Source organism: Taudactylus pleione, unplaced genomic scaffold (genome assembly GCF_031769625.1).
Source record: "Taudactylus pleione unplaced genomic scaffold, aTauple2 ptg000451l, whole genome shotgun sequence".
Taxonomy (NCBI): domain Eukaryota; kingdom Metazoa; phylum Chordata; class Amphibia; order Anura; family Myobatrachidae; genus Taudactylus; species Taudactylus pleione.
Window position 1 is genome coordinate 2946396 of NW_028284853.1, and position 21975 is coordinate 2968370.

Here is a 21975-nt window from a genome sequence, read left to right on the forward strand (position 1 = left end):
CAAAACTGTAGCAGTGCATGCTGGGTTATGTAGTTCCATAACAGCTGGAGTGTCAAGGTTAGCCAACACTGCTATAGGGGCATATCTATTAAAATATGTGATCTGCCCCTGAAAATTAAGAATCCTAAACGCCGCAAATTGTGATAAGAGCCCAACTCAGCAATGAGGAAGAAGTACAGTGAACGTGTCTGCAATCATATTACTTCTATCTACAGACCCCCTTGCGGCTACTGGAAAGCCGCACATGCGCAGCAATCGCAAAGGTGCCGTAGATAGAAATAATGTGATTGCGGATGCAAAGTGCTTTGGGACATCCTGTAGCCCACCAGAGAGGGATTATAGAATCCCTTTTTGGAAGGACAGCCCCATGGCAGGTGAAGATGGAGTTAGCCCATGCAGACAAGATCCACAAAGCTTTGTGGATCTTGTTAAACTATGGGGTTGCATGCTGAGTGAGCAGGCGGATGGAAAACAGGAGGTATCTTCAATATCTCCGGCTTTTCTCTTTTTGGAAAAATTCGTAAAGGACAGGACGGCTGCTGCTGCTGGGGCAGTTGGAGCAGATGGAGATGTCTCCTCCTTTCCTCTTTGGAACAGCTGATGGATACTTAATTCTGCCCTTAAACATTGCAGGGGACGGGTATGGAATGCCCTAACCCCCCCCCCCCCTAACCACAGTACTTACTTTCAGATGCCGGCGCCGGTATTCTGACAAATATTGAGATTCCGGTGTCGGCATTCTGACCGCCAAAATCCCCGCGGTTGGGATATTGACCACATTCCCATTCCAGAAACGGCAATCTCGGCATATTTTAAGAGCAGAACTGATTAAAATATATATCTCTCTAGTGTAGTGAGAATATATTAGACCTGGACACCACTGTGAGAACTAAAAAAAAAAAAAGTTATATTTATATTATATTGACTTATAATTTATATTTATATTATAGTAATATTTATATTACTCAGAGCGGCACTATGGGCATATAAAAATGTTCAAAAACTAGCCGGAAGAAAGGAGTAAAAGTTCTCTGAAAAGTTCAACTTAAGGCTAGTGTTTGACCATCTTTCATGTGTCCAGAGTGTCATTCTCACCCTCCTGTTGATTGTACCATTGTGTGTGTGTATATATATATATATATATATATCTATATTATTAAAGAAAAATTCTAGGAACAAAAAAGGTGCACGCAGTTGTAAAGTGTACGAAAAACGTTATAATATAAAAGCAATCAGTTGTGTACATTCAAAGTTTGAAACAAACAGCATGGGACTAGCCTCGTGTCAGTTGCTGATCTCCAAGGACTTGTTAGCGCCACTCCTCTGCAGGATTGCTCTGCGGTAATGCTTTGTGGGGGGAATTCAATTCAATGTTGAATAGCCGCGGGGGGAGCTGCCGCAGCTATTCAATACACCGCGCTGTTTGGGCGCGCTAAGGATTTCTTCTCACACCCCCCTGGGGATGCGAGGAGAAATCCGACCAAAGTGACAGGCGCGCAGCTATTTTTCAGCATAGCGCGGCGCTAACAGCCGCACGCCTGGCACTTTCGTCAGAGAATGCCGGTTAACGCGCTTTAACACCCTTGTTAAGGCCGATAACCGGCAATTCTCTGACGACACAGCACACTGAATTGAATAGCTCTGGGAGCTCGCTCCCGGTGCTATTTAATTCGTATTGATTTGAATTGCCTCCTGTGCAGTGGCGGGCTGGGCCGGGGGGCAGGGTGCCATGGTCCCCCCGGGCCGCAGCGTCATGCGGGCCGCGGGCCGGTGCAGTCTGTGTCACTGTGACACAGACTGCACCGCGTGTGTAGCGCTGACCGGACGGAGTTCGGTCAGCGCTACACTGACAAACACACAGCCGCCGGCTCCGGCAGCTGTGTGTTTGTTGTAAGCAGCAGCCAATGAGAGTCTGTCAGACTCTCATTAGCTGCTGCTGCTGCGCCCACTGCGGGAGCCGCTCCATCTTCCAGCTCCCGCAGTGGGCAATGGGAGAGACGTCATGATGTCATATGACGTCTCTCCCATAATGCAGAGCGGCCCGGCCCGGGAGGACAGACGGAGGAGCAGATGGCGGCGGCGGGTAAGTGGTTTTTTTTATTTTGTTTTTTATATTATGTGTGTCTACTGGGGGGGTCTGGCACTAATGGGGGCACTACAAAGGGGGGGACTACTACTACTGGGGGCATTACAAGGGGGGTGGGGGACTACAACTACTGGGGGCACTACAAGTGGGGGCACTATAAGGGGACTACTACTACTACTGGGGGGCACTACAAGGGGGGGGACTACTACTACTGGGGGCACTACAAGGGGGGGACTACTACTAATGGGGGCACTACAAAGGGGGGGCTACTACTACTGGGGGCACTACAAGGGGGGGGGCTACTACTGGGGGCACTACTGGAGGCCTGCATAAGGGTGTTCTCTCCTATGGCACACGGGGGCGCTGCATATGGGCACTACGACAGGGGGCTGCCCTAATCTTTATTTTTACCTTACTTTAATCCCATATGGACCCGCCTCCTCCCTGGAACACTTGAGGGGGGGGGGGGCGCCGTAGCACGCACGCATATTCTTCGGACATCCTGGCTACACGCTACTTCTCTGCCAGGGCCGCCTGCATGCATTTGCCCCCCAGGCTAAAAGTTGCCAGCCAGCCCCTGCTCCTGTGTTCCAGAGTCCCTGCCGGTTAACTGAACACAGAGCGTAACTGATTACTTTTTAACTATAAAGTTTTCATACCCTTTACAATTGTGTGCCCCTTTTAAGTTCCTAGAATACACAATACCAGGCTGGGTGAAGCCCTTAAGGGAAGCGCCACTTTGAAAGAGTGGAAGTCATGAACTAAGGCAAGTGGTCTCATTGCACAATTATCCATTTTACACACACACACACACTGTACAGTATATACACCTATATTTAGATACTACATATACAATATATACTCATATATTTACAAATATATACTGTATATTATATAGGCACATTCATAAATGATGTGTGTGTGTGTGTGTGTATATATATATATATATATATATATATATATATATATATATATATATATATACACACACATACAATATATATAATTCAATCGTGCCAGTACCTGCAAACTGATGATCAGCAGCAGCCGGCGAGACTTCTGTTCTTTGTCCCTGATCACATCACCCCTGTAAGACCATCTGACGCAATCTGACACATCAGGGGTACAGTCTCTGGCCGAGCAGCCCTCACGGAGATCACCCATAGTACGCGGCCGGACTGCTCCATTCATTGTGGTCGCGGCCACGGACCAGAAACTGATCAATCCACTACCCCGGAGACAGAGTGGCACTTATGTGACGTCACACGGTGCCGGCCCCGGACTCAGTGTATGCAGCGCAGGGGGGGGTGGGTTAGTGAAGCTTTTCTTTGCTCCGTCTTGTATTCAGCTTATGCTAGTATTATATCCCCGGTGGTAGGGGGGGGGGGTGGTGGCAGCCCGCGGTTGGGGGAGGAGAGGTCTTGGATGGCCACTAAATTGCTTCTGTAGCAGGAAAAAAAAAATCCTTTCTACAGCAGCACAGAAGATGCTGTGGGCCTATTTTAATGAGGGGCCTGGAGCTCCATCCGCCCCATTGTTAATCCGGCCCTGGGTGCAAGGTGTGCGGGGAACACGGGCCCCTGGGTCCAGGGGGCACCACACCGCACACCTCACACCCATAGAATGACTTACCTCTCCGGAGTCCCACGTCGGTGCGGGGGTCTGGCGCTGTAAAGACGACTGGAAAATGGCCGCCGCTGCCATTTTCCCGTCGTTTGCGCATTCGTAGTACAGGGAAAATGGCCGGCGCATCCTTTATAGACTCTGGGCACACTCTAGTGTCCAGAGTGTATAATTTCGGCGCTGGCCGCGCACAACTCAATGCGCTGCCGGCCACCGGACAGAGAGGAGGGGGCCCATGTAGGAGACTGCACACGGGCCCCCTCCTCTCTAGAAACGCCCCTAGTTGTGGGTGTGGCTACAGCATCCCCACCAGAACCTGAGACATCAGGAATGTCGTTTTTAGCACCTTGTTGTGTTGTTTCATCTCACACAATGGCTGCAATAAATATTGCAATCATTTGTGTCATCACATAGTATAAAACAACAGTAGTAGATCTTTAACATTCTCAGTACAACTTCTAAGGATTCCTCAGCGATATCCGGTATAACCAGAGCATTAGCTATCACAGGGCGCCCTGAGCGGCAGGAGCCGGATGGTGATGGTCGCGCACATCAGCCCCGCAGATACAGCGTTTGAGGACTCTCGCAGCACGCTTACCTATGGGAGTAAAGCCAAGTATATCAAAACACTGGTGAGCAGCCCTGCAAGGGGACACTGCATATGTATCTATGTTACTGGGTATATGGGGAAAAAGGGATCTATCGTTTAATAAGAAAAACACTATGATCATTCATAATCAGTTTTATTAGATAATTGGTTGTGAAGTGACCTTGTACTTTCTATTAGACATTCAGCTGACAATTAAAACATGTTAAATACTGTATATGTGTGTATATATATATATATATATATATATACTCTAGAGGTTCAATCAATCATAAAGGTTACATCTTATGTATGAGGCATTTCTGTGTAAGGACATGTAGGATACTATTCTTTATTCTCCTGTCTCCCTGCTTTCTCTGTGTGTGCCGGTGCCCAGTGACTAACTCACTGCTGCCCACCCTTCCCCCTGCAGGTATAGATCCACCGTGTCTGCCGCCCTAACAAGATCCCTGAGGGCAGCAGAGATATTAACCAGCTGCCGAGCGACACTCATCCTCCAGGTATTCTTCTGTATTATAGTGATAAGATTCTACACTTTTAATGCTTTTAGTTTAAGACTGTAAAACTACCAAGAAAAAAAAGAGTGTGGATTAGTATTGGAACAAGACCCACAAAGTATTCCTCCTCATTTGTTTCCTAAGTGAGAAAGAAGAATTAATAATAATAAAAAAATAAATTAAAGGTATTGTAAGAAAATTACATTAAGTGGTATAGGGCCTATTCATCAACACTAAAATAACGTTTTTAAGGACATTTTCCTTAAATAACCTTATTTTAGTAGTCATGAAGTATCTGTGATATCTCCTGTGTTAAGTCCCCCTGCGTTAATTTCCACACTCCTCATACATTAGTATGGGGATATGGAAATTATGGTGTTCATCAAATTCCGAAAATTATGTATTTTCGGAATTTGATGGAGGTACTATCCGCCACTGTGAGGTGGCGTATAGTAGGTAACACTTACTTGCGGTCAGCTTGACAGGTCCTCCGCAGCTCCCTCCAGCGCTCTGTTCCCTCCTCTGGCTTCGGTGGTTGCTCGGACAACTGTGTTCTCCCAGCAGAACACAATAAAGTTTAGAGAAAAAAAAAACGTTTTTTATTTTTTCTAATCTGTACTGTGGTGTGCTGGGAGACCACGTGTCAGACCAGCAGGACGGAGCCGGAGGCTGCTGCGCGGGCAGGTAAGTGCGGGACGGGGGGAGGTGAGCGGAGGGAGGGGGGGTTGCGGGGGGTTCACAAAATTACTGCAGCTGTAAGTAGTGCTGCGCATGCTTTGGGTTTACAAATGTAGCAGCGCATGCGCAGCACGGATTCCAGCTGCGGTAAGGTAGTGTAGAGAGGGATAAGTATCTATTTCCCAAAAAGCTGTCATCGCAAAAATGACAGCTTTTCGGAATAGATACTGATGGAGAGGAGGAATTATCAATTCCTCCTGTATTTAGGTAGAACTCCATGCGAGTTCTAAACCTAATTACCTCCATCGAAGTTTAAGGTATGATGAATAGGCCCCATAGTGTACACTCTAGCTCCGGGGTATACGGTGGTAATTGTGTGGTGTATATATCACAGAACTGGAAGGCAGATTAGGTAAAGGAAGCGCTGACCTGGGAACAATAGGAACAAATAGGGGATTACACTGCCAGACTATAATGTAATGACTAACTGAAGCAAGACATATACTAGTCACAGCAGTAACGGCTGTATTCCTGTATTCTTTCCCATAGAGCCGGATGATGAGAGCCAAGCGCCCAGTACCCAGGACACCAGTATCTAAGACGCTCTGCATACGTACTTTGTACAGATATCACATGGAGTATATCTAATAATAATGTGATCTATGGATATAAATGTGAAATGATGAAAAATAGTGTAATAGCAGACAGTATAGATGAGAATAGATTATTATGAAGTATTTTGCTAGTTCTATTTATATGTAAATCATAATATGACATAATTCCTAGTTATGAATCCATTACTCATATTATACAAATCTTCGCTATTTTACACCTCAGTAACTATTATATAGTGTATTACATGTTACTTACAATGCCAGTGTAATATATCCGTATTATGTATAATAATAGATAAGTAATTAGTATAATATAAAAATGAGAAGGAAAATGTCCCAATGAAGTTGATCAGCCCAGGAATGATGTATCATTGATGTTCTCATTGAGGCCCTCATTCAGAGGCGGTCGGAGGATGCAAGCGGTCGCTCAGAAACTGGGCGGCCGCTTGCATCCTGACCGGCCGCCTCTGTTTCGGTCGTTAGGCTGTGGGTTAACACCCACAGCTCTAACGACCGCTAGGGTGATGGTCGCGGTGGTCATAGACCATCGCGACCATCGGGGCTTACGACGAGACCCTAGGGTAGGGTCTCACTTGTCGTAAGCCCCGGAGAGCTTCTGGCTCTGTCACAAGTGATGTCAGTGGGGCCTCCCCCAAACGGCAGGCTTTCCCATGGGAACGCCTCCGTTTGGGCTGACACCCCCCCGGCCCGCCTTCCAAACGGGGCGAGCTGTCAATCAACATCGACAGCTCGCCCCCTTTGGAAAGAGACCCGCTACGACCGGCGCTGTCGGTCGTAGCGGGTCTCACGCATGCGCACGAAGGAGCCGGCTCCCTCGTGCGCATGCGCACTAGACAAACATCGAGGCGGCCATGTGGTCGTAGACCGTACGGCCGCCTCTGAATAAAGCCCTGAGTCCTTAGGTACAATGGTGTCTGCTTTCTTTTTTTAGGAGGTCACGCCATGAATTCCTTCTCGTCATCCCATCGCCAAGTAACCATCTGGCTGTATCTGAGGTCAGTGCTCTCAGCGTCATTGTGGCTAATAACACTTTCCTTATGTTGTAGTAGTTATACATCTCTTTGTCATGTCAGTGTCATACTTGTTACATTGGCATTTACATCATATTCCTTGGTAAAAGGAAAAGAACTATCATGTTAGGGGAATGACCCTGCAGAAGCGTAGTCACATATAATTATAAACTAAATAAAAATTATTTGTAGTGTTATGTTATGGGACTGTCCTCTCCTATGCACAATAATCTAAGTTAAATATTAAAACTACAAGATTAGGAATTAAAAACCTTCAGATAAAGCTAGAAAAACAGCTACATTCCAATTCTATATAATATATCTAATCATCCATTGCAATATATTAGGATGAAGCTATCCTTGTAATAAAACATGCTCTTTTATATCTATTTCATTTATTCTGCACTTGAGGATATGACAGCAGTTACCCCCCTCACTGCATCCCCATACGCTTAGTACTATTACCCTCTTTATGCCACCCCCTTGTACCACCATTCCAATATTCTCCCTTTAGAATGTAAGCTCTCACGAGCAGGGCCCTACTTCCTTTTAGCTACCTACAATACATGTATATGTAAAATATATAGAATTTTCAGATCCACTCCTCAAGAGTTAGGCTGGGTACACACTAGATGATATGCAGACGATATGTCATCCCATCCGGCGGATCGGACGATATATCGTCTATATCGTCCAGTGCGTACAGACTATGGAGCTCATTCAGACCTGATTGCAAGATGCGGCCGCTCGCTGGCAAAAAGGGGCCGGATATTTAAATTAAGCGCTTGCACTGCGTGGCCTAAGGACGCCCTCTATGTCTTAGCGAGCTACGGCACTGAGCGCTCGCTAGTGTATAAAGACGCCCCCTTTCCACTCGCAACACACGTCATCTCCGGGAATTGTAGGATTAATCGGTAACATCGAGAGCCATCGGAGCAGCTTGCAGGCCTTGAGGTAGCCTTACCCCGCCGCAAGGACTGCGATCAGGGCTGGCTGAAATACATGCAGGTGACGTGTAGAATGACGCTACTTTGCTAATTATGCATGCCCTTTAAACAGCGTTTTGGCGACATGACATGCCTGCGTCCGCAACACCACTCCCCCGTTTACAAGCACCTTCCCCTGTTACCACCCACAAACGGCGCTATCTGTCACTCAAAGTAGCGTCCTGATAGTGGCTTACGAGCAACCAAAATCACATCGCAAAGACTGGCTTGCTCACGCGCACTGCGAATTACACGCATGCGCAGACGTGCCAAAATCGCTCAGAGCGAGCAAATGCAACTTAGCGACCGGGTCTGAATCAGGTCCTATGTCACTGATGATGCGCGCTCCCGCGCATCATCGGTGACAACGCCCGTCGGACCTGCATGCAGGTCCGCCAAGCGACATTTTCAGCGAGCATGGCCCCCCGCCGTCGCGATGTCAATCCCGACATGCACTTGCCGATGCCGGGACCCCCGTCGCAAGACAGGTCGGCAGGGTACACATTGTTAAATGTGTACCCAGCCTTACAGTAAGTCTCCCTGATAACACTGTGTGATTCTAGCAATGATAAAAAGACAGGACTGGTTAGAGCAGTGTCTCGGTAAGACAATCTCAAGTGATGAATAAAAACAGGTTTAAAATGTATGGATACCAAATAGATGAGTCAGATGGCTGTCTATTATATATACGATTATATAAGGAATCCAGTCTGGTGGCTAGAATACAAAGCACACCTCAATCTGGTAGCAAGTATATAAAGCAAATTCCAAACTCTGTGGTTGTTGTATAAAATAGTCCCATAGTCTGGTAGCTAGCGTATAGCAAACATCCAATTTAATGGCTAGTGTATAAAATAGTCCCATAGTCTGGTAGCTAGCGTATAGCAAACATCCAGTTTAATGGCTAGTGTATAAAATAGTCCCATAGTCTGGTAGCTAGCGTATAGCAAACATCCAATTTAATGGCTAGTGTATAAAATAGTCCCATAGTCTGGTAGCTAGCGTATAGCAAACATCCAATTTAATGGCTAGTGTATAAAATAGTCCCATAGTCTGGTAGCTAGCGTATAGCAAACATCCAATTTAATGGCTAGTGTATAAAATAGTCCCATAGTCTGGTAGCTAGCGTATAGCAAACATCCAATTTAATGGCTAGTGTATAAAATAGTCCCATAGTCTGGTAGCTAGCGTATAGCAAACATCCAATTTAATGGCTAGTGTATAAAATAGTCCCATAGTCTGGTAGCTAGCGTATAGCAAACATCCAGTTTAATGGCTAGTGTATAAAATAGTCCCATAGTCTGGTAGCTAGCGTATAGCAAACATCCAATTTAATGGCTAGTGTATAAAATAGTCCCATAGTCTGGTAGCTAGCGTATAGCAAACATCCAATTTAATGGCTAGTGTATAAAATAGTCCCATAGTCTGGTAGCTAGCGTATAGCAAACATCCAGTTTAATGGCTAGTGTATAAAATAGTCCCATAGTCTGGTAGCTAGCGTATAGCAAACATCCAGTTTAATGGCTAGTGTATAAAATAGTCCCATAGTCTGGTAGCTAGCGTATAGCAAACATCCAGTTTAATGGCTAGTGTATAAAATAGTCCCATAGTCTGGTAGCTAGCGTATAGCAAACATCCAATTTAATGGCTAGTGTATAAAATAGTCCCATAGTCTGGTAGCTAGCGTATAGCAAACATCCAATTTAATGGCTAGTGTATAAAATAGTCCCATAGTCTGGTAGCTAGCGTATAGCAAACATCCAATTTAATGGCTAGTGTATAAAATAGTCCCATAGTCTGGTAGCTAGCGTATAGCAAACATCCAATTTAATGGCTAGTGTATAAAATAGTCCCATAGTCTGGTAGCTAGCGTATAGCAAACATCCAATTTAATGGCTAGTGTATAAAATAGTCCCATAGTCTGGTAGCTAGCGTATAGCAAACATCCAATTTAATGGCTAGTGTATAAAATAGTCCCATAGTCTGGCAGCTAGCGTATAGCAAACATCCAATTTAATGGCTAGTGTATAAAATAGTCCCATAGTCTGGTAGCTAGCGTATAGCAAACATCCAATTTAATGGCTAGTGTATAAAATAGTCCCATAGTCTGGTAGCTAGCGTATAGCAAACATCCAATTTAATGGCTAGTGTATAAAATAGTCCCATAGTCTGGTAGCTAGCGTATAGCAAACATCCAATTTAATGGTTCGTGTTTAAAATAGGCTTCAAAGGTTGGTGATTAGTCAATCAGCTACACCTCATTCTAGTACATCAGCGGGAGCATGGTTAGGACAATAAGTTAACAGGCTGGCCAGAGAGCCATTGATGCATGGATCCGTGTGCTCTGCACCCATGCTATATATGCCACTGGGGTTACCAACATTTTATATTTTTTTTCCATTTCTGCCAATTGGCATTCCTGTGGTCCATTTATTCCAATAGGATTGTGCACTACATGTAGAAAATTCATTCAAATGAATAGGAAATTAAAATGAATAGTCCATTCAAATGAATGGAGCTTCACAGCATTGTTAATTGTTTTTTTTCCCCCACATCAGCAGAGATTAATTAATCTGCACTAATGTGTGGTTAATACATAGACTCCCCAAGGCCCACCTCACAGTCTGCCAAACACAAAGCAGCACTTCTCTTTTTAGGGGTTCACGCCATGAATTGCCCCGTTATCCCAATGTCAAGTAACCATCTGGCTGTATGGGAGGTAAGTGCTCTCAGTGTTATTGTGGCTACTTACATTTTCTTTATGTTATAGTATTTATACATCTCTATACATCTTTGTCATGTCAGTGTAATACTTATTACATTGGCATTTACATCATATGAAACGAAAAAGAACTCTCATGTCATGGAAATAACCCTGCAGAAACATAATCACATATAAATGAAATGTTAGTAATTTGTAGTGTTAGATTATTGTGACCAGGAGAGGACAGTCCTATAAAGTAAGATAAATATTTAAAACTATAAAATGTGAACAAAAGAATTAAAAATCACCCCCAAAAAACTAGAAAAACAGCACCCTCTGCGGTTTTAATGCACGGGTAGAAACCATTGATTCCGCAATTTACGTGGAATTGGTAGGTAATCGCGCGTTAACCCCTGGTGTGTCGTGCAGGGAAACTTCTATTTAATTGAATAGCATTTCCCCTTGCAGCAGAGGTAATTAGCCATTAGGTGAACTCTGCAGCTAATTCGATTCCCCCCCTTTCTGTGTGTTGTATAAAACAATCCCATAGTGTGGTAGCTAGTGTATAGCAGATATTCAAGTTAATGGCTAGTGTATTAAATTGGCTTCATAGATTGATGATTAGTCTATCAGCTACACCTCATTCCAGTACATCAGTGAGAGTGGAGGTGGGACAATAATACCCCTTTTACACCGGAGCTAAAACCCGGGTTTTTGAAGGGTTAACCCGGGCAGCTCCCTGGTGTAAAAGGGCAGAGGGTTGGATCGCCAGGTCGAGTGACCCGGCAATCCAACCCAGGTAACTAGCAGGGTTTAACATGGGCGTACCCCGTGAAACCCTGCTATGGGAACAGCGCACTCCGGGTCACGAAGACCTGGAGTGCGCTGATGGCCGGCCAATTGGTCCGGCTTCAGTGGCGCTTGGAGATGACGTCATCTCCAAGCGTCCACTTTCACTCCGCAAAAGCCGGGTCTATGCAGACCCGACTGCGGTGTGAGCGGCGCTGACTCTGGAATATCCCGAGTCAGCGCCGGCAAAATTCCTGGGTCTAATCCGGATAGGAACTTTGTTCCAACTCCGGGTCAGACCCGGAATTTAGGTGGAAAAGGGGTATTAGTCAGTATGCTGGCTAGAGACCCCTTGATGCATGGAAACGTCTGCACTGCACGCCCTGCACTCATGCTATAGCTATATATATATATATATATATATATATATATATATATAATCACTGGTTATCAACATTGTGTTGCATTGTTTTACATTCCTGACAATTGGCATTCCAGGGGCCCACTTATTCCAATAGGGTTGTGCACTACTATGTAGAAAATCCACTGTTTATAGAAAATTTAAATGAATGGACCATTGACATGAATGGAGCTGCACAGCATTGTTAAATGTTATTTTCCCACATCAAGAGAGATGAATTAATCTGCACTGATGTGTGGTTATTTGTGTGGTTAAAGAAGAGATTCCCCAAGATCCACCTCATAGTCTGCCAATCACAAAGCAGCACTTGTGATTGGCTGAGCGGCCGGCTCATAGTCATTCCGCAGAGAGGCTCCGAGCGGAGCTCTTTGTGTCTTCCATTGTGTTTTTTCACGGCTTGTTGGGCTATACATTAAGAAGAGATCCAAAGGATTATATGAAAAATTCTCTTGAATTACTAATTAAAATAATCCTGTAGATTACAAATTTCAAAATGAATTTCCCCCCCAAAAATTAAGAAGATCCCTTTGGATCACAAATGAAGAAGATCTTTGTGTAGATGTCACGTACTGTATAACACTATCCCGTTTGGTTACACATTTTGGGCATCCCTTTTATTTAAAACTTAAAATCTTATTGGAATTTAAAATCATTTTTTGTTCTTTTAATTAATAAACAGATCAACAAGGGTTTGGGAGATTGAAGTTAAATGCAAACCTGGTAAGGATATGACCAATTCTTCCTCATGATCACATCTTTATTTAAACTTGTCTCCCTGCTGTCTCTGAATGTGCCGGTGACTCTCTGCTGCCCACCATTCCCCCTGCAGGTGGAGAGGAACCGTGCCTGCCCCCCCTAACATGGTCCCTGAGGGCCACAGTGATAAAGTCCTGACAAAATATACTCGTCCTCCAGGTTTTCTTCCATCTTGTAATAAACGGATTGAGGGGTCTGTTTGTCATAGTTCTGCACTAACAATCTGTACTACCGCTTAGCGTAACAATATAAATTATAGTTGTGCACCATTTATCATGCTGGAATGGTTGGGAGATATGGAGGGGCAGCGAGGGGGGGAGCGGGTACTATTTACCCAGGCCCGGGCTGCTGGAGGGGCACGGCGGGGGGCCCGGGCACGGCCCCCCCCCCCCTTTCTCTTAAATCACTGCAGCCCAGTGTGCCGGGCTGCAGTGGGAGACTGCTCGCGGCTGCTGAGTAGCAGTCTCTTATGCCTGTGTGGGGGAGCGTTCACACTGATCGCGCCCCCAAGTGGTTTTGTGCGGGGTTAAATAGCTCACAGCGCCCCCCTCCCCAGAGCACAGCACCGCTAAGCGTTGCTGCATACATTTTTTTTTTCTTCAAATACTAAGGGGGCGTGGTCACGCATCCCGTGATTAGGCTACGCCCCCTTTGCCGGGCCCAGCCGCCTCTCTACGCCCCTGGAGATATGTACATATGCTGGTCTTTACGGTTGTTTAACTATTTTCCTGTTCTGCATCTTATAAACATCTTATAACGTTTTTTTTTTTTTTATATATATATAATGAAATAATGTATGCCTTCGTGGAGTATCTTCTGAATAAACATGGTATAATTTAAGTGGTTACTGCATAGAAAATTGTTATATTGATGTTAGAATGTGACCAGCCCACGTAGTGCCACAATAAGCTCATTTTCTACTTCAGGGTCCATAGGGGGTCCACAGGGTTGACCTTGGGGTATAGGTTGGGAACCAAATCCGGGCACCACGCAGTTAAAGCTTTTAGCTCCCAGGATGCACTTGGGTCCACTCTCCCTATAACCCCACCCCCAGCCAGAGGCACCTCAGTTTAAGTTGTGCCCGGCCGGAGTCGGGTCACCGTTTAGTGCAGTGGGGAGCTGATTAGCAGCACCTAAGCTTTATTTTTTCTAAGTACAGAGTTTTTTTATTTTTACTTTGGACTTTCAGAGCGGCAGCGTCGGACTGTCCATAGGACGTCTAAGCTGCCGCTCCGTCACCCCGCCGGCGCTGAGACGCCAGTACAGATCTGGGGATCTCAGCGGGACCCCAGAGTCTGTACTAGCCGGACTCTGCGGGCGCCCAGGACTGCTGCCGGATCTACGGGGAGCAGGTAAGGTCGCGGATCACCGCTTGCGGTGATCGCGCATTTAATATGCAGTCCTGTGCCTCCGGTCTCCGGGGACAGACCGGAGGCGCCGGCAGTGGCGGCGGGCCCCCCATACCCCGTGTGTCCACTAGACCACCAGGGACTTACTGATCGGCGCTGGGAGCCGGCGTCCCGGGAGGTTAATAGCCGGCCAGGGGAGGCAGCTTTCCCTGTTACAGCGGCTCCTCCCCTCAGCTCAGCGCGCCTTTCAGTATGTATAGTCTGGCGTCGCTGAGCTGCTTCCTCCGCGGGCCACGCTTCTTCTGAGGTCTCCAGCGGCCATTTTCTTGTGGTGCAGCAGCAGAGCTCCGGAGATGGCAGTGAGTCCAGTCCCCCTGCGTACCTCACCATCAGGTCAGTGTACACAGCGCTGTAGCCTTCCCAGACACTGAATCTGGGTAAGTTGAATGCAGTGTAATAGTGCAGTATATTATATGACATGTTTATGTATATATCTGCATGGTATGTGACTTATGCTAGTGCTGACTGTCTGTATTTAATTCTCTCACCTGTCAGTGTATATCTATCCCTTTTCCTTATCTGCCCTAATACAGCTGTACTTAGGGTGGTTCTGAGACCTCACATTTATATACTCGTTGATATTTGTGAGGTTTGTCACATACTGTTGCGTGCTGCACGTTGCCACATTTTCGTTGGAACTGTGTGTTGCATACGCTGAAAATGGGTCCCTGCGGCTAATTTTAGCATCAGTCAGGACCAGTATAGCGCTGCTTGATATTTCCGCCAAGATTGGTCAGATATGTTTGACCAGGAGATAGAGCGTTATACTGCACCCATTTTTGCTATCCTGCAAGTCATGTGCTGCAGGTGTTAGTGCGGAGGATTTGTTTCATAAAGGGTTCTGTGTGTGGCGTCATCTGGTGCCGGCCCCTTTCACGACCCCCTTGGGAGGTTTGTTTTCTCGGGATCCTCTCAATTGAGGATCGCCGGGTGGGCCCCATTGTAGTACCTCACCTGGGGGTTACTTCACCATACTGCCCTTTTCATCTCAGGGTATCTCGCAGTTTCTTGCACTCTTCCTCTGTGACACGGACTATCGCTCCCTGCAGGGGTTTTTCGCAGTATATGAAATCCCCCTGGTGCCACCATAGTCTGTCATTCCCCTTGCAGGGATTCCCACGGCCACCCTGGGTGGATGTCGTTTTCTACGAAACGCAAATTGGCGTGGTTGATGCCCTGTGGTTACTTCCCAGTTGGCTCTGCGTGAACTGGATACTGTTTTGGGCTCTTTCCCTCTTACACGGGGGGAAGCCTATTTCAAGTATTATTATCCCTGCTTTGGGCTGGTGGCAGGTCCATTCTGGTTAGAGTGAATGTTGACCTGCACCTGTATCATACACCCTCAGTATTGCGTGCCTTCTGGTTCCCTGTTGCTGACTAGCGGGGGGATCGCATGGCGGGACTCTGGCTGTTGTCAGTTATGAGGTATTACAACAGTGTTTGGCCTCCTGTCCCAAATTCCCTGAGGGTCATCACGAGCCCCTCATGGGGTGGATGAGCGTGTTACTCGTCAGATTACAGACGTTACTATGCATCCCATTCCTGCGTGGTCGGATTCTTCTGATCCGTAGGTGGTAACACTGCCTGAAATCAGTATACTCGCTTTCAGGGGTTGTTACCCATCCTACCATGGCTATAGCATGGTTGGTTAATACTATTGCATACTGAGCTGATGCATTTGTAATGTTTTTTCCCCACCAACACGTCTGGGGTTCAAATGTATTTGGTCGCTCATGTAATATATGCAGTTGTCATAGGTGGACATGCCTATATTGGATACCAGTCTCCTAACTTTCAGAGTTCCGGCTGCGACGGTATCCTCCGTAATACCCTATGGCTGCGCTCTGGGAATGCAGAGGTGCAGATACCATCTATAGGGTAGATCTTGTTGGGTCCTGACCTTGACAGTGGCAGTACAAATTTACCGCCTTCAGCTATGCCCACTACAGGGCCTCAGACTAAGTCTATTAAGTCTTTTTGTCCTCTGGGTCAGCCTAAAGGTCTGTTTCTTCAACCGAGCAGGCCTGGACTGCCAGCCGATCCTGCTTCTGAACCTACGGATATATCGTCAGCATGACGAGACAGGCCTACCACTGGGAGATGGCGATTTTCTCAGTTCGCCCGGTACTAGTGTCTACTTGCCGCGGCTACGTGGGTAGGAGGGTACGCCCTCTCTTTGCTCAGGCGGCCTATTTCCATGTGATGGTACGCAGGCCCTTATTCGGACCCGAACAGGGCCTTACGAATCCAGAAAGCTATACAGTTGTTGGGGTAAGCGGAGCTAATTGGGCCATCCCCACTTTCTCAGCGAGGGACTGGTTGTTCTGCTTTCTTTCTGGTGCGGTGGCTGAATGGTCCTCTTTGGCCTATTCTCTGTCTCAATTCCCTGAACCAGTTCCTAAAGCTACCTGGGCTCAGGAGGCAATCCCTATGCTCCATCATACTATGTTTGGAACCTGGGGACTTTATGGTATCACTGGATATACAGGACGCGTGCCTACGGGCACTTACAGAGACCTTGCCTCAGCATGGACTGAGGTTTGCTGTATCACAGCACTTACGGTTTTCGGGCTCTGCCTGTTGGGATTGTTCTCAGCCCCACAGGGGTTTACCAGCGTTTTGGATTTTCTGACAGTTCTTCTGTTCAGTATATCCCAATGCTCCTGTACCTGGATGGCCTCCTGCTCTTAGCAGGATCACCGGGGTACTTTACAGCCGGGTCAGGTTGACTGTGGCTTCTTCAGGGTGCAGAAGTTTAATCAATGGGGAAAAAGTCCTCCCTGCATCCCTCTGTGGGTATTCTTCACCTAGGAGCCCTGCTGGATTCTCAGAATCTGAGAATTCTTCTGGCGTAAGACGGCATCTCCACTCTTCCATTAGGAGTACATGGATGTCTGCGCAGTCGACATATGTCTTTGCACTCTGGGAGGCATGGTCCACTATTCAGTGTCTGCCTTTGGAAGGGTGGAATGGGCTTAGTTCCATTCCAGGCCTTTCCATAATTGGCTTATCTCCAGATGGAACAAGTTTTTTTCTGTCTGATCACTGTTCAAATGATGCTGCTCTCCCCAGAGGCAAGTCTGTCCCTTTTCGGGTGACTATGACCATCTCGTCCAGGGTATTCTTTGCTAAGGACAGTGTCTGGTTCGCATCCATTTCAGTGCAATTGGATGTCTGTCGATTCCACCCTGTCAATTAACTTGTTGGAACTTTAGCCTGTCTTAGGCCTTCACTCTGGCATAGCCCTTGTTTCCCGGTGAACCTGAAAAAGTTCAGTCCGACAAGGTCAGAACAGTAGCTTCCTTTTTAGCAATACTGTTCGTTGGGTGGCAATGTCAGGTATGTCATACATTCGGACATTGTCTGAGGGTCTCCTCCCGACCATCTCGACAGTGTTCATTTCAGGTGCTCTCCATTGGGAAGCGGGAGTCCTCAGCTGTTACGACGTGCATCCAGGGGACTAGTCTCTTCCCCAAGAGAGGTTTCATCTCCTGGTGAGCAGGGGGGGGGGGCCCTCCTGAGGTGACACTCATGGCCTTCTGACTCTATCATACTATGGTAACTGGGGATTCTGAAGCAACCTTCAGTGACTCTTTGTCGGTAAAGGGGTTCTTCCAATTTGCGTACCTGTGTTCTCCAGTCTCCATTCTTCCTCGAGGGAAGTGTTTCAATCGAGACAGAGATGCTTTCCTGCTGGTGGCTCCTGATTGCTCCCAGATGTCAGGGGTACTTGGTTTTTCGGAGTCTCTCCATCGATACTCCATTCCTGATGCTTCACTACCCAGACCTGTTGTCTCAGGGTCCTGGGTCGTTTGCCTTGGACCTGGGTCGTTTGTCTTTGACTACGTCCCTACAGTGGTCTTACGGCTTCCATGGCTTTGTCATCGTTGGAATGATTGGAGCACATGGATCAGCTTTTGCTGGGACCTACCACAAACTGTGGCAGCCATCATTCTTATGGTATTATACCTATCGATACGATCCTCTGGTGTCCAGGATTTCCAGATATTCTGGCATTCCTTCCGGCTGGCTTGGGTTTCACCCTCGGCCTGGCCTTCCTGACAGTGCAGATCTCTACACTGTCAGTATGATTAGGTTATGGAATTACTCCGCTCTGATATCCAGTTCATCCTTTGGAGTGTTTTCTGGATTATGCCTCCATTTGTCCTCCCTAGGGACTCCTTGGGAGTTAGGAGTGGTTCTTTGTTAACTCCGGGGAAAGTTAATGGAACCGCTGGTTGTGGTAGCCATTACATGGTCTATTGCTTTGGCTTTCTCTCTTTCTATCAGGGAGTTTATATCAACCAGGTGAGTGTCGGAATTGGGAGCGTTCTCATGTGGCTCCCTCTTCTGGAGGGCATCTTGTCAGGGTGTGAGTTGCTCTCACCCTGTGTTTCTTCTTAGTGATTTTCAGGTTCCATATTATTCTGGAACTTATGGTGCGGCCATTCAGTCCCCATACCTCTCGGCTGGTGTGGCCTCATTGCCTGTGGTCCGGCCTCTGTGGATTTATGTGATCCATTCAAGTTCCTGACGGAAATCGGACTCCTTATTGGTGGTCTGAGATTTCTGGTTTTAACAGGAAAGGATGGCCGGCCTATGGCCATATGTTGGCTGGACGGCCTCGTATGTCTTCTTCAGGGGCCTACCCATGGGTAGGCCTTTCTGTTGTTGCTGCTTGTTTTTTCTCGGGCCATGTAACCCTCGTGGGTGGCTCGCTGTGGCGCCTTGGCTGCTTTGCCTTGCTAGGTGGCCACGTGGTCTTCTGTCCACACCTTTTTAAGGTTCTAGGCATTGTTTTCCTTTGCCTCTCAGGATGCTTCCTTTTTGGCGGCGGATTCTCCTCTCAGCACAGGAGCGTCCCCTCCCTTGGTTGAACTGCTTTGGGACATCCCCAAGTTCAACCCTGTGGACCCCCTATGGACCCTGAAGTAGAAAACAAGAGATATGGTAAGAACTTACCTTTGTTATCTCTGTTTCTACGAAGTCCATAGGGTCCACAGGGCGCCCGCCCTGACGCACCTGGCTTCAAATGGGCTGTGTGACTGGTCACCGGTTTTCCGTCTCCCATTTCTGTGAGTATGGTTATCGAGTGTTCCAGTTTTCTCTCTTTTTTTTTTTTTCTCCTCCTCCGGCCTTTGGCTACTTACAAACTGAGGTGCCTCTGGCTGGGGGTGGGGTTATAGGGAGAGTGGACCCAAGTGCATCCTGGGAGCTAAAAGCTTTAACTGCGTGGTGCCCGGATTTGGTTCCCAACCTATACCCCAAGGTCAACCCTGTGGACCCTATGGACTTCGTAGAAACAGAGATAACAAAGGTAAGTTCTTACCATATCTCTTGTTATATGTGTGATAAATCCCTCAGTGGTGGTGGGATCAATCGAAAATATATATTAAAAAAAAGGGCGGCTGGGGTATACGGTGGTAATTGTGTGGTGTATATATCACAGGACTGGAAGGCAGATTAGGTAAAGGAAGCGCTGACCTGGAAACAATAGGAACAAATAGGGGATTACACTGCCAGACTATAATGAAGCAAGACATATACTAGTCACAGCAGTAACGGCTGTATTCCTGTATTCTTTCCCATAGAGCCGGATGATAAGAGCCAAGCGCCCAGTACCCAGAACACTGGTCTTTTAAGACTGCATACGTACTTTGTACAGATATCACATGAGCTATATGTAATAATGTGATTTATGGATATAAATGTGATATGATGAAAAATAGTGTAATTACAGTATAGGTGAGAATAGATTATTATGAAGTGTTTTGCTAGTAGTATTTATATGTAAATCATAATACAACATCATTTCTAGTTATGGATCCATTATTCATATACCAATCTTAGCTATTTTACACCTCAGTAACTATTATATAGTGTATTACATGTTACTTACAATTAGGGATGTGCAGGCTCGGATAGGTTCGAGTTTGCACGTGGAGTTCGGATTTTTCCCTCCAAAAAAACGGAACTCAGAAAGAGGCAAAACGTCATCTTGCACGGACGAACATCATCATTCCTGGACTTGGGCAAAACGTCATCTTGCACGGACGAACATCATCATTCCTGGACTTGGGCAAAACGTCATCTTGCACGGACGAACATCATCATTCCTGGACTTGGGCAAAACGTCATCTTGCACGGACGAACATCATCATTCCTGGACTTGGGCAAAACGTCATCTTGCACGGACGAACATCATCATTCCTGGACTTGGGCAAAACGTCATCTTGCACGGACGAACATCATCATTCCTGGACTTGGGCAAAACGTCATCTTGCACGGACGAACATCATCATTCCTGGACTTGGGCAAAACGTCATCTTGCACGGACGAACATCATCATTCCTGGACTTGGGCAAAACGTCATCTTGCACGGACGAACATCATCATTCCTGGACTTGGGCAAAACGTCATCTTGCACGGACGAACATCATCATTCCTGGACTTGGGCAAAACGTCATCTTGCACGGACGAACATCATCATTCCTGGACTTGGGCAAAACGTCATCTTGCACGGACGAACATCATCATTCCTGGACTTGGGCAAAACGTCATCTTGCACGGACGAACATCATCATTCCTGGACTTGGGCAAAACGTCATCTTGCACGGACGAACATCATCATTCCTGGACTTTTGTCCAGGAATGATGATGTTCGTCCATGCAAGATGACGTTTTGCCTCTTTCTGAGTTCCGTTTTTTTTTAGTGAAAAATCCGAACTCCACGTGCAAACTCAAACCTATCCGAGCCTGGACATCCCTACTTACAATGCCAGTGTCCTATATCTGTATTCTGTATAATAACATAGGATAAGTGATTAGTATAATATAGAACTGAGAAGGGCGATGTCCCATAGAAGTGAATCAGCCCAGGAATGATGTAAAATTGATGTTCTCATTGAGTCCTTAGGTACAATGGTGTCAGCTTTCTGTATTTCCCTTGTTATACTATGAATGGTAAGTATTGGTTTTATATCAAGTTATAGCTTAATTTCAGACTGGTAACCTGCCAATGACACCTATAAATATGCAGCAGCAATAATTCACTGTAACAGCTATGTTTATACTCAGAATTACACACAAATAAGTGACATAGTTTATTTTACTGCCACCCTCTGTTCAGCTGAAGATAAATTAGGTTAATGAGCAACGCAGGAGTCATAACATATTCAGAATAACATTCACACATATAACAGGTAAGCAGGAGATCATACCAATATTACTCTATACAATTACATACCAGTAACCCTTTTCTGTAAAGCTTTAAAGAGATTAACCCCGTCATAGGCTGGTCTTACATTCCCCTTATTAGTCAGTGTGAATGGCCATGCTCGGTGCACATAGTAGATTAATACGCATTTAGGTAATAACATCCAGGTTTATAGGGAATTCCTTGAGCCTCTTCTCATCCCATTGGCTGTAGCAGCGATATGATGCAGCCTGTAGGGTTATTCCTTATAATCTTTGGTGCATTGTTAGCAATCGTGACTGAGTATAAATGTAATAGGGAGGAGTCTATGGTGTCTGGGGTCCAGAATTATAATGCTGAGCTGCTGCTGGATGTTATTATGACTAATTCCTCATTATAGATATCTGTTGTGTTATTCAATAGCTCTTACTATAGTATTATGAGATATTGTTTGCTTGAAAGAATGCAGCAGCACTTTACTTCCTATGTAGTCCTTAATCCAATGCACTCTTTTAATACATAGTACAAGCTATGCGCTTCAGTGCTACTGACACTTATTGTTCTGCAATGTTAGTCTAT

The 21975-nt window shown here is 46.2% G+C and overlaps 1 protein-coding gene across 6 annotated transcripts in view; it reads left to right on the plus strand.

Moving 5' to 3' along the window:
- Positions 1–21975, plus strand: part of LOC148505514 (uncharacterized) — a 51854-nt gene that overhangs the window by 21387 nt on the left and 8492 nt on the right. For 3 of the 6 annotated variants that reach the window (XR_015869881.1, XR_015869882.1, XM_088448075.1), the window contains exons 1-4: positions 4043–4341; positions 4729–4816; positions 6041–6129; positions 7058–7121. Coding sequence is in view for 4 of the 6 variants with exons in the window: in XM_088448075.1 (XP_088304201.1) it covers positions 4310–4341; positions 4729–4816; positions 6041–6129; positions 7058–7121 (273 nt within the window). In the remaining 2 variants the exon portion in view is untranslated. Of the gene's footprint in view, positions 1–4042; positions 4342–4728; positions 4817–6040; positions 6130–7057; positions 7122–12715; positions 12759–21975 lie in introns of those variants that run through there. The other 3 variants (XM_088448078.1, XM_088448076.1, XM_088448077.1) reach the window with 3 other exon arrangements.